Source organism: Centruroides vittatus, unplaced genomic scaffold (genome assembly GCF_030686945.1).
Source record: "Centruroides vittatus isolate TY-2023 unplaced genomic scaffold, ASM3068694v2 contig_1154, whole genome shotgun sequence".
Classification (NCBI taxonomy): Eukaryota; Metazoa; Arthropoda; class Arachnida; order Scorpiones; family Buthidae; genus Centruroides; species Centruroides vittatus.
This window is the reverse complement of record NW_027120741.1, coordinates 3,519,140-3,533,395: the sequence shown is the minus strand read 5'-3', so window position 1 is coordinate 3,533,395 and position 14,256 is coordinate 3,519,140. Positions and strand designations below refer to the sequence as shown.

The 14,256-nt window shown below is 25.2% G+C and overlaps 1 protein-coding gene across 3 annotated transcripts in view; it reads left to right on the top strand.

Moving 5' to 3' along the window:
• Positions 1-8,999, top strand: part of LOC136979182 (leucine-rich repeat and calponin homology domain-containing protein-like) — a 98,210-nt gene extending 89,211 nt beyond the window's left edge. For 2 of the 3 annotated variants that reach the window (XM_067275117.1, XM_067275129.1), the window contains one exon: positions 4,574-6,359. In XM_067275117.1, coding sequence (XP_067131218.1) covers positions 4,574-4,768 — 195 coding nt within the window. In that variant the 3' untranslated portion in view covers positions 4,769-6,359. Of the gene's footprint in view, positions 1-4,573; positions 6,360-8,778 lie in introns of those variants that run through there. The other variant, XM_067275123.1, reaches the window with a different exon arrangement.
• The last annotated feature ends 5,257 nt before the right edge of the window (positions 9,000-14,256 follow it).

Genomic DNA, 14,256 nt, shown 5'->3' with positions numbered 1-14,256 from the left:
TTCTACACGATGAGGATTGCATCCACATGGGTGCAAGATCTTTGTCAGCAAGATTGCCTGTGGAGATAAGTAACAAATAAAAATAGAAAAAAAAAGACAATAGGTGTACATTAAGTGTTTTGCTGGGAGAAGGGGAGACAAGAAGGAAAGAAAGATGATGATGAGATGGAAAGAAGAGAAAGGAAGGATCTCTCTGTACATATGGTTACTACTTCCTTTACATTTAATGTTGGCATGCAGTTTTTAGGCTGTGAGGCCATGGGTCTAAGTGAAAACCTGAGTTGTAGCTTATACCAGTAAGTAGTGCAGCTACATAAAAGCTAGACAGAGTAAAGATTAAGGCTTAAAACTAGAGTGAAGGCTTAAATCTAATACTAAAATTAATACAGAACCTAAGCTAGCAACTCTATAAGAAGCAACTGAAACAACCAGGAGAAATAGATAAAAAAACTGATATCTTAAATCTAACTTATTACTAACTTAAAACTAGTTATACTAACTTATTACTAAACAAGAATGCTGTCACAAGTATAACTCAGACAGACTAGAACATGCAATGACAAAAGACAACAAAATGAAGCAATGGAAGATAAAATGGAACCCAAGGGACAACAAACAAACTAGGAACACAACACTAAAGAATTACAAAAAGTGTAACTGGAAATAGACTAAGCAAGAAAGGAAATGTGTGTTGTGTGTGCCATGTGGGAGAAAAACTGCAAGAGCCTTGCTATGAGATATGAATGAAAGTAAGTGATTATACATTGTATGTGTCTGGATGAGTTGCTGTGGTGTGCATGACCAGTTGTATTTTTCTATAATTGCTGCTTTCATTAAGCTGTTCCTAATGTCAATGTACTGTCCTATTGCAGTGGAAAATTAAGTGCATTGGTGTTTGTTCCTCATGCAGCCTGCACTTGCAGTACAGACTGTCCCCAAGATTGAACCTATGCAGATAGTGTTATAGACAAAATTGTTATTGAATAAGTTATAGACAAGAAAGCCAATATTCAAGTTGAGAAAAATCTTGAAAATCTAATAAGAAAATGATGTATTTACAAACATTAAACTTGAAATTCTTAGTCATTTACCCAGTGGTTTAAAATTTTTAGATGTGGTAATCCCAAATTGCAAAAATAAAATCAAGAGGTCATAAATTCTACTTTTTAAAATGTTTTATTGTTATAATTTATATTATAACAACTTTTTTAAGGAATTTAAACACACAGATAGTCCTTAGATTTTATAGAAAAGAATTTAATATATTTTCTAGGAGAATGCAAATAAATATTGTTTCATATTTAGAAAATGCATAATGAAAAAATTTATTAATATACAGCAGGTGTGGCCAAACTTTTATCCCTTAGGGGCTACTTTTTTGGTAAAATATAGTCTGCTGGCAACTATGAATATGGGCAAACAATTTTAGGATTTTTCAAATTTTTCATAGATATCTTAATAAATAATTAATAATGATAAATAAATAATGATAAGTTTTTATTTTTTTCCAGCCTGTACTTGGTTTATTCATTCTAAAATAATAGGGTTAAATATTAATAACATTTAAAACAATAATTAATAAACTAACATACCTGTTTCTGTTCGCTATATGAATAAATAAATAAAAAACTAAAATTGAAAGTAAATACAAGTGCACAAACAAGGAGTATCAAGTGGATTGAAGCCAGGGGCTGTCACGTTACTATCTGACACGCACCATTTTATGCAATTGCCATTTACATGCGCATGCATTGTGACTACAATTAATTTAAAAGTTAACATTCATTTGTATTGTTCATCGGGATAAATACAGACAGTATGAGTATATTGCACAGACAGTCTATTATTGTAAGAATAAATTATCGAATTAAGATTTTTAAACATTAATTTAAGTGAAAGCAAATTATTCAACTTTAGCTTCCAGGCTACTTTCAAAACCTTTGCGGTCGACCGTGGTCTCTGTGTTGACCATACAATGTGTCTAAAATTCATTGACTTGGTTAAAATGCTTAATTGATATAAGCTTAACGCTTACAAACTGGAAATTGTCTAGGAAATTAAGCACAGTGACAAACACTATCTTATGACATTTACATTATTGACAATATTCAAAAGGCCAATCAGTTTCTCTTGAATATGATCAAGAGTCTGAATTTTTCTGTAGGGCTGTATAAAAGAACACGATATCTAGAAAGAAGGTTACTGACAAGATAGAACTGAAACATTGGATATTGAAAGCAATCAGTTTGAATGTTGTATGTACTGCCAAAGGTTTATAAATTTCTAAGTTTGATAAAGTTTTTGACTTACTACATTTGATGCAAAAAACATTTCCTTGTATCTACCAAAGTAATAATTTATTAAGCATATTAGTTTGGTCAATAAATTGTGGATGCCCAGTTTTATTAATCTTAAAATTAAAATATTAAAACACGTTAAAATTTTATTTATTGAATTATTTTAATAACAATTTAAATAAAATATTTTATTTTTGATTAAAAAATAATCAACATTCTTGAGAAGATTATCATTCAATTGTAACAGCTTCAAACATCAAATTCTTACAATATGTAGATTACATGAAACTCATTAAAATTAGATAAATTTTCTAAATTAAAAAGCATAGTGATGTTAATTTATCATAAAAAAAAAATAAACTATATTAGTTAAATTAAGAATAGATGAATAAATAAATAAAAGCACTATATATTTCAGAAAAATGCTGCTTAGAATTATCTATTTCAGTTCAATGTAATGTAGAACAATTCATGCATAGGAAAAAATTCAAATGAAATATTCAGAAAATTTAAAATAGAATATAATACAGGTTTCATAGAGACTTGGAAAGTCAGGGAATAAGATCTGTAGCATAGAAAGTCAGGAAATCCGCAAATAGTGCAAAAGCTGTCTGTTGCTCTTGCTTGTTTTTGATCTTAACACAGTGGAACCTCACTTAACAAGCACCTCTCATAATGAGCAAAGCAAATTGTAAAAAGAAAAAAAAAAAAAGACTCACTTAACGAGTGACATTTCACATAATGTGAGTGGTGAGAAGGGGAGAAGGTCTCGATTATGCACATGCTGCATCAGTTTGTTTAGCACTCGTTCAGCTAGCATCTTAGTGTTGCTTGTGATCACACATTTTTCCGAACTTGTATTCAGACATATTACATATAAACATCAACAACCATGGCCCATTATATAATAGACATGCCAAATGGTATTCCAAATTCTTGGGCTATGTAAAGGCTATAATTAAATATTAGAAATTAATTAATTTGACTAGAGGTAGGCAGTTATGCTGCCCTGTATTAAATTTAATGACTAATTCCAAATTAAATTTTAGAAATGTCTGAATTAAAAATTAATTATTTATAATTATTAAATTTAATATGAGATGGCAGCATAACTGCTTACCTGTAGTCAAATTAATTAATTTTCTAATATTTAATTATAGCCTTTACATAGCCCAAGAATTTGGCATATCATTTAGTGTGTTTATCAGACATATCATCTGTGATTTTTTTTTTTTTGTTTTCTACAAATAGAATTTGCATTTCAGGTTGGTTCATTTTGTGCTAGAAGAAAAGATGATGATGATTCACGCTCCTTAGCAATGTATATTGTATAATTTTCTTTGAATAAACATTGTACATAAAATATTTGAGTATTTTTTTTCAGCATGGAACACATTATCGTATTTTACATTAATTTATATGGGAAAAATTGTTTCACTTTATGAATAACATTCTGGAATGAATTATGCTTGTTAAGCGTGGTTCCACTGTACATCTTTAAATTCAGTTTAGTTTTTGTAGACCCTCCCCATACTAAAGCAATCAAAAGAATGGCAAGATTTGTCACAATTATATCTTGTAAACTATAAATGCTAATTTAATGATTAAAATTTTGTTGGATAGAGGGTTTATGTTTGTATTTAAAATGGTGGGTAGTGGGGGGGTGTGACTATGAGAGGGGATGTGGTTGTGCGTGAACAGTGAAAATAGTGATACACACGGTATTTGGGCAGTGTATAACTTTGGATTCCAAAGATAAAGGATATTGAAATTGGGGCTGATTTGTACAGAATGACAGGAACATTACTGATAAATGTAGATTAAGATTTGAACTATTATGAAAAGAAAGAAATATTTTATTTTTTCAAATATCATCAGAACTTTAATCAAAACTTAATCAAACTAGCTCAGCTAAGAATATAATCTCTGCAATTATACATTATAACTATCTGAAATTGTTTTAAAATAAATTTCTTATCTGTGCAAACATTAATAGAAAATAATTTGTTTTACATTTATCTGATTATATTACATTAATCAAATTTAAATATTTTTTGTAAATAGTAATTTAAAACTTTTAAAATGTAAATTATGTTTAAAACAGAATAGCATGAACATTTACAGAAACTGAAAATATCTTAGCTTTAGTTAAAAGCAGAAGTCCTTTTGAAACTTTGTTTTTTTATAATATAATATATCATCAATATATGTAGTTTTTTGGAAAGAGAGTTTATCAAATTATTATTGTAGGTTCCTATAAATTTTTTTTATTTCAGGAAAAACTCTTTAAACTTGAAGATATAAATAAGTTGGATTTGGCACAGGTATCTCTTACAGTTCAAGCCTTATTGCTTCATTCTACTAGAAAATTGTCTTCAGTCTCACCTTCTGCATCTGACAAAATACTCTCTTATTTCCTTTTAGTTATATTTGTTGGAACATGTTGTTTACTTTATTTTTCTCATTCATAAAATAATTACTACTACAATATCAATAATAAAAGCTTAAAGCAGTTCTTCATTTTCTGAAACAAGGTTAGAGTGCCAAAGATAAATTGGTAAATTACTCAGGTATAGCTTGATATATTTTTAGAATTCAAAAAATAAATTATAATTATGATGTTTACAAATACAAAAAGCTGCTAATCTCATAGTTTTAAAATATTTTATACCTCAAAAATATTGCTTTTGTATATTATATTTCTAGTACTTAATTTGTTACCTATAGCATTATAATTGCCAAAATTGAATTAGCCTATATTTTTCTTTTATATATTAAACATAGTTATTATTAAATAATATCAAAATAAGTATTTGCCAAAGATAGATTTCTCTACTATATCTAGTCAGAAATTAACATTAAAATAATGTAATTGAGATAAAATAAGCAATATATATATATATGCAATTAATAGATGAATAAATACCAGATGATTAAAAATATATGAAATAAATGTAATTAGCCATATAATAAAAATTCATTTATAACTACAGATTTCAAAATTTATTTGTTAAATGATAAATTAAAAAAGCATGACTTTCAGAGATTACAGCATATCCTTTGAATGATTGTAATTCATTAAAATGCAAATTAAATATATACAAGATTTTCCATATTATATAATTCAGAAACACGATATCTTATTTATACATTTATAATTTTGAATACTATTGGGACCATCCATTTAAATATTAAATCATTCATATAAATTATCTCATTTTTTAAAATAAAAGATGTGAATGTCTGTTAATTCACAGTATTAATTTTTCCATGAAAATCAGTATTAACATGAATTTACTGAAAATATGGATGATATGCCAATAATTGTATAGTTTATGTTACTGTAAACTTTAAGTATTGACAATCCATAGTTATTTTATATATAATTTATGTAAAGTTAAATTAGATTGTTTTTAGTAGTTATGATGTTATCTATAATTTTACTTGTTTACATATTTTTTAATGTATTGTAATTTTTTTTATATCCGAAAAGCCAAGAAATGTTTTTTAAGTTATATTGTTTAATTTGTTGAATTTATTTATTAAAAACTTAAGGAATGTTATAATGAAATCAATGTAATACAATATAGTATTTTCTTTTAAATTATATCAATGTACTTTATTTTAAAATATTTTGGCATTTTTTTTTTATTTACAAAATTTTTAAGCACGTTTATTTATCATATACCTGTATCATATATAGTCAATATGAAAAACTTTTTAAATGTGTGCTAAATTGAAAATGCTTAGGAAGTACTTTTTTTCATTATCAAAATGAAATTTTGAAGTGCCTAAAAATAGTCTTGTTATAAGTATTATTATTTTTATTACATATTTAATTATAAACAAAGTTAATATATGTATCTGATCAAACTAAAGAATTGTTAATGACTAGTCGATATTTGTCCCGTAATATAAATTAAGAATGAAATATTACTAGTATACTCCAAATATATTTAATTATAATAGCTATATGAATATTGATTTTTTTAATATTTTGAATATAAAATTAGAACAATTTATATGTAAGAAGTCTTTAATAAATTATCTTTATAAAATTTTTGTTTTTGTTATTTTATTTTTGTTTAATTCTCTTATTTTTAATTAATTAATTTATTATTATTTCTTAGTCAATTTAATCCTGTAAAAAGATTAACTGATACGAGATTGTCTTTTAGCACAAATACATGCTGTATTATAATGAAAATGGTAATTTATATCAGTTAATTCATATGCATTTAAGAAATAAAAATATTAATAAATTATGGTAAATATGTATGGTATATAAAATTCTGCAGATAATTTTCATAACACTCAATTTTTCAATATTATAATGTAATTTAATTTATTTTTAGTTTATCTGCAAAAAAAACAAATTTTGTTAATTACAAAGTACAGTACAATTTAGAACAACTCCAAATCATTAAACTTTACTATCATGAATGTGTAAATATAATTTTATACATTGTTTTTTCAGATAATTCTCATATTGTATATATAAGAGTATATTTAATTTATAAAAATGTCTATTTCCAAGAATGATCTAAGATTTATAGGAAATTAGTTGAATGAAAAAGTCAAAGAATAGAATAGAATAGAATACAGGTTTGTTTTTCTATGGGACTTATTTTAAATAAAATTTTGGTTTTACTTGGTCATTATTTAAATTAAAGTTTTATTTAAACTAGTTAAATTATATTTATATTAAAATATCCAGAAAGCTGAAATTAAACACGAGGAAGTTCTTAAAAATAATTGAAATGGCCAAGCAGTTAAGACATTAGCCAAGTGCTCTGGACATAGACAAGTGCCCTGGAGACCTGGAATGTAATCTAGACAGTTGAAAAAAACTTCAGGGATTTTTCAGAAATGGTCTATCTCAGATATGTTGAGCACCATTCCTCACCACTTGGCCACCTCCATTGCAGGTCTAGCTAAATTCATAATGGAGAATGCTCACAGAATAGAAAGAGTAAAAAAATGAATAGATTTAGTTTGGAATAATAATTAATGCTTTATAAAGGGTTTATATTTAAATATGAGATCAACAAAAATAAACATGACTCATTTTTTCAAATTACTTATTTAATTACTAAATCTTTATGCAAAAATAATTTTTCCTAATAAGTTATAAATAAAAAAGACATTACTGAATTTTCAGTTCAGAATAGATTAATTTGAAGTAAAAAAAAAAAATGATTGTTGATTCAAATGAGCACTTCATTCTCCTTACAATGTTATTATTTAGACATAAGAATAATTATATTGAATGAATTTATACAATTTGTTATACTTAAAAATCTTGTAATTGAAGTAATTATCCCATTGGAAATAATAAGCTTCAGTTGTGTGACTTTTTTAAATAATATATTTTTAAAGAATTTAATGAAAATTACATTACCATAATCTCTCTTGTAAAGTTGATAGTGTATTTAAATGTATTACATCATGACAAATGTTATACAGTAAAAGTTTCATGAGGTACATATATTTATATTACAAAGGATAACATTATATTTTGAGATTATTTCACTACTGGAGGTATTTTTCAAAACCAATAACATTTTACAATAAATACAAACTAAAGATCTTAGATAAGATTTATACACTGGAATTTTTCCTTTACCATAACTATAAAAATTAACTAATCAAATTTGAAACTCACCATTCACTGTTTAAAATTTATTTAAGTTTTTGAAATTATAAGAAACTTCTGAAAACATTTATATAAATGATCATTGAAATATTAAAGAAATTGATTTTTGTGTCAGTAGTATCCATAGAGTTTGAATTCAAAGATAAAAGTTTTTAAATAAGTCATAAGCCAGCAATTTAAAATCTGATTATTTATAAGAATACACCAATAAAAAAAGGATTTAAAATATCATATTACAGTCAAAATTATTGGAAATTGTATAAATTAATTTAATTTTGAATTTATTATATAATAATGATTAGATTGAAAGTAGTTATTTAATGACTTTGTAAGACAGTTATAATTATATTGTAAAGGCATTCTAATTGTTATATATTTTAAAACTATGAATAATGATCTTTAAATATTGTAGAAATGATATGATAAAAATTATCTGCAAATTTTTTAAATCTGCCATATATACTTAACAAATCAATATTCAAAATTTTAAACAAAATAAGATTTTACTCCATATTATTACTATAAAAACAAGATGAAAACATCCATATCTTTCAAGAATTTTTGGAGGCAAGTTTTTTTTTTAATTTTAATTTCAGAACTAAAATTTATTTAATTTAAAAAATTAAATTTTCTTGTTTTTTCTTTATTAAATATAATTTTATACTACAGTATTTACTTTTTTCTTTTCCTTTTTAATCTCAAACATAAAAAATCTTCAATTGAAAAGTATGAAATTTTAAAACAGTAAAGAAATAATTTACTATTATTTATTAAAAATAGTAACACAAAAATGAATTTAATATTGATTTTTCTTTTCATTTTTAGGAACTTATATGTTCTTCTCAAGATGTATTGGAAGAAAGAGGCGGATTGGTTCGTGTATCTATCACAGTACAAGAACTGCTTAAGCAAACTGAACAGTAGTAAAATATTTAATACCATATAAAATTTTTTATATTATTAAGTGTGATATGCAATATTTTTGTCAAATTAAATCATAAATTGATAAATAACAAAACGCATCAAAAGGAAAAATAATATAAAACAAACTGCCTGAAATCTAATTGTTTATAAGTCATTTTGAAATTTTCTTATACCAAACCTTAACAAATCTTAATATTCATTTATTTTATAAAAACTTAATACTACATTGCATGGGTATAAAACAATATATACAGTAAATATTATACCATTATTTTGGATAAGAAAAATTATAAATATTTACATTTTGAATTTTACAAATATGTAAATTTCTTTATATTTATAAGATAGTGTTACAGATGTCAAAATAAATCTTACTGAATGTGCCAAAATAAGGTCACAATAATAATTTAGAAATTATAAATAAATTTTTCTGCTGTTTATACAATCTATGCATATACAGTGCATCTCACAATTTGCTTTCCATTTATTCAATGAATTTTAATGGTTCTCCATTACATTTTGTATCTATATGTTTTTCAGTTAGATATAACTTTAAAACACTGTAATTCAAAATATTAATTTCAGCTTTCTTTTTTACTCCTTTTTACAAAATAATAATTGTATTCTTTTCTGTTATTACATTGTTGGTATTTATGCAAAGTGTAATTATTTAGCAAATAGCTAGATGTGATAATATATGACAATTTTCAACAAATTTATAAGAACCACAATATTTATTATTGAAACTTATTGTAATTTTAATGCATTCTTCCTGTTTTAAGAGAGAAATTTAATATTTTTCAAAATAATTGAGGTTTCTTGAATGTTTAAAACAAAATTTAATATTTAGTGTAAGGATATGAAATAAGATTTTGCATGTTCATATGACAAGCAGGAAGTGGGTTCAAATTCCAGTTTGGGAAGTTCTTTTCTTCCAGAAGCTTTTAAATTAATTATTAAATATTAATTTAATTTATAATTAATAAATTTATCAAGAGATGGTGCCTAACATCTAACTCTAGGCCAAATTACTTGAGTTTTAATTAAAAATTAGTAGCATTATTATAGCCTGACTTTTTTTTTTTTTCAATTGTTTGGTGTTAAACAAAAAATCAGATTTTTGGATGTTTGTATTTGAATATAAGATTTTACTATTTTATTTATGAACAAAAATTTTTTGAATGAAGCATTAGTGGTTTCTTACTCCTTTTACATACTTTATTTTAAAAGTATATAATCAATTATTTATTGTATGAAATTAGACAACTGAATATTTTTAATGATGATCAACTCCATGTTACCAGGGCAGGGTTCCCCTTCAACAGGAAAACTAGGAAATGTCAAGAGATTTTATAATAGGAAAACTCATATATGGTATAAGGTCTGGGAATTCATTCATTCTATGGAAATTTACAAATGCTAAATTTGTAATTTGGAATGAAGGAATTTTTAATGTTAAAACTGTTTTAAAACAATTATTTTTTGTTTTTGATGTTATGTGCATGCACACACCTCTTATGGTCTTAGCCAATGGTATTGTTGTTTTATGTAAGTGTGGAAAATGAAATGAAAATAATTGAATTAATTTAATGGTCATATACAGTTTTTGTTATATATGAAGGTCATTCTAAAAGTAAAGAACGTTTGTCTCTTTAGATGTTTTTATTTAAGATAACGAAATAAAACTTATTTTATAACACACATGATACCTTAGCTATTTTTCTATGTAGTCGCCATACAAATTTAAACATTTGTCATAGCATATCACCAGCTTTTCTATGCCTTTTGCACACTCACTCACTGCCAAGTTCTTGAACCAGTCATTAATGGCCTCTTTCAGTTTGTTGTCACTTCCATAGTGGTTCCCGGCCAAAAAATCCTTCAAGATGGTAATCACTTGGAGCAAAATCCGGGCTACAAGAAGGATGTTCAAAAACTTCCCACTTAAACTGCTTCAAGTCGGGAATTTAAGTGTTGAAAAAAGGGAACCCTGTAAAGTTCATTAACAACTGATTGTAAATATTATGATAATGTACATTTTTATAACTTAAAATTATAAATGTAATTATTATTTTAAAAGTACAAAATTTATCCTTTTGTGGTTTATTTTCATTCATTTTACTCCAATTTAACAACTGCTATTTACTGGATAATAACACAATAAACCCAGCTTAAATCTTAGTCCATCCAGAATGAAAATTTAATTAAATTATTGTCTATACTTATGTAAAAGTCGGATTTTTTAAACCAGTTTTTAAGGTCAAATGTATGGGGTCGACTATTACATGAATACTACTTTTGAGTGAGTGAAATTCGAGCTAGAATCCAAAGAATCAAATTGGTAGCAGAAGCCCAACTGGTCTCTAAATGAATAAAAACAAAAACACAATGAATTACAGTAATATTACCAATTCAGCACTCCTAAAGAAAACAGGACCCCCTAAGTTGGGGCCTGTTTTCTATAGGAAAGCAAAATTTAAAAATATTTTTATCAACATGAAAACAAAATAATCAAGTGATTTCTTTACAAGTAAAGATGCAGCTATTTGCTTTTTAATAACACAGTATTCTTTCAGCTAGGAAGCAATGTAGTAACTTTATCATGCCAAGGGGATCAAAGCATGACTTTAAAAGTAGATATAAATTCTAATCAACTTCCATATTTCAGATTTGATAGTAAAAGTTGCAGAAAAAAGCAGTCCATTTTCTATAACAGTTTTTTATAAATATGAAACTGGAATTATATGAATTTTTATATTTAATTTTTATGTTTGTTCTCAATGAAAAAATCTGGCAAATGTTGACCTGTTGTCTGTGAAATACTAGGGTTGACTTTTACATGGTGTCTATTAAAACTTTTAGATTTTTTGGCCAAAAAGAGGGGGTTAACTTTTATATGGGATCAACTATTACTTGGGTATTTACAGTAATACTAACGTATTCTCACTAACGTTTTCAATTAATACTGATCTTCATAAAGTCTATGTTCTATGAGTGGAATGTATCAAAGAACACTACAAAATGTAAAACTAACACATATCGTTACATAATTGAAAAAAAGATTTTTTTAACATTCCTTATTTTAAGTAGTTAATAAATAAAAGTTTTCAATAGGTTAAAATATTTATGAAATGAGATGCACTGTATATGTATAATTAAGTGATAAAATTTATATTTGTAAAGTCTTAACTTTATTTCCTTAATACAGTAGAGCATCTATTATTCAAAGATAAATTAACCAAACTGATGTACTAATTACAGAAATAATGAAATTTTTACATGACAATTGTTGGCAGTTTTCTGTATAGGGTCTCTATTTGAGCTATCTTTTTATCGACACCAGTACAAAAACAAAATAATTAACTTATTTAAAAAAAAAAAGAACTGTAATAAATAATTATTATATGAATACTGTGCCAATTTTAATTTACTATTAGATATTTTTTATTTTGATAATTGATACTCTACTGTATTTTATATTTTATTATTATTAATTGTTATGTCATTAATTGTTATTATTATTATTAATGTTATATCATTGATAATTTGTAAAACAAATATTGATATATAAGAATTAGATTTGCTTTACTTTTTAATAGTAATAGAAGAATGACATAAAATTGTTATGTTTTTTTGAAGTTATTTTTTAAATATTGTGAATTTGGTATGGATCATATTAGTAGTTAGTATGCAGACAGTTTGATATAAACACCTAGGTCCCATTACATAAATCTAATTAATTTTGTAAGAAAAAGTTTATAAAATGAATATTTCTTATGAGAAAAATTTTGTTGCACACATGATCTAGAACTGATTCATTTCAAAACAAAATAAGAATGTTGGTTTATTTTTTTAGTTACATTAATTTGTAATACATTTTACATATATCAAAAACTTGATAAATAACATGATTTATATTCTTGGTATAGTTTCCATTTTTAGTGAGGTGCCTTGATCATTATGACAGTCAAGCTGCTGAACCAATAAACTCTATAGAGTTTTTAAATTTTTGCTTCTTTTCTTTGTCATTTTAATTTATTACTTTGTAAATTTTCATCATTTGTTTTTTTCTCATAATTTGTTAAAGTTTAGATAAACTTTAAACTTGAATACACCTATTGCTAAATAAATTCTGTTTCATTTTCCCATGTTTGCTAAACACCAAGACTTCTAGCTTTATCTTTGGAATATGTCCTATTCTCAATCTTCTGTTTGTTGTTTTCACCATTAAGTCTTTTGTGGACGTAAGGCAGACAATATTAATAAATAAGGAATACGAAGTATATGAATTAACAGCATAAACTGCCTCTTAGTGCCCATAGCATAAACTTAATCTGTCAGTACAGCTTTATAGGAACAGACAGCTAAATGTCACTTAGGCCATTAGCTTTCTCTAGTAACACAAAAGATGACACACTGAAATAATTTTGCTTTGTTCCTTCATTTATGACTAGAAAATTCATACAATTGAATAATGTGTTCATGTAAATAAAATATAGTGAACAAAGTTTTATACAAATTCATGTTCATTTGAACATTAATGAACATTTAAATAGTGGTACCTGGGTGTATTTAACTATTTTAAGATCGTGTAATTTAGATAGATATCTTATCTGGAATATTTTAAAAACTTCTCAGTCTTATTAAAAGTATGATTACTGAACATTAATTTTATTAACAATATTTTATATATAAAAATTTAGTTTAAAATTATATGTAATGAGAAAAAAATAACTGTCAACGAATTATACCACTACTAAATTTGTTTTAATTCTTTTAATAAGATTTCTTATAACTAATTCATTTGTAATTACAGTCAAACCCTATTTATCTGGAGCAAACAGCACCCGATCCTATCCAGATAAACCCATGTTAGTGGATATTGAAATTAAAGTTCAAAATTCCACACCAAAAATAATTTTTACTGATTGAAAATAAGCTTATAGTTTTACTGACTTGAAAAAAATAGGAACATTAAAATTATTCATTGGATACAAACAATCAATATCCTTATCCTTGCAAACATAAGATTGCCACATATTTACGTCATATGCCACATGATACATATTAAGGTTGTAAATGTTTCAATTATCTCACAAACATTTCAAAAATAATAATTTTTCTACAAAATATGTAAAAATTTAAAAAGAAATTACTATTCAAAGCAATCAAGATATGTAGAGTTTGACTGTAATTTGATCAGTTTAAATCATGTGTATACACGTGTATAAAAAAAAAAAAGGATTTCATCAGGGATATTTTTCTCCATTCTGTCAATAAAAGAAACGAAAATATTGCCATTATCAAAAGGCAAATACGAATTATAAAATAAATATCCTATATTCATTCAATCCTGTACAAAGCTTTACATTTCACAGG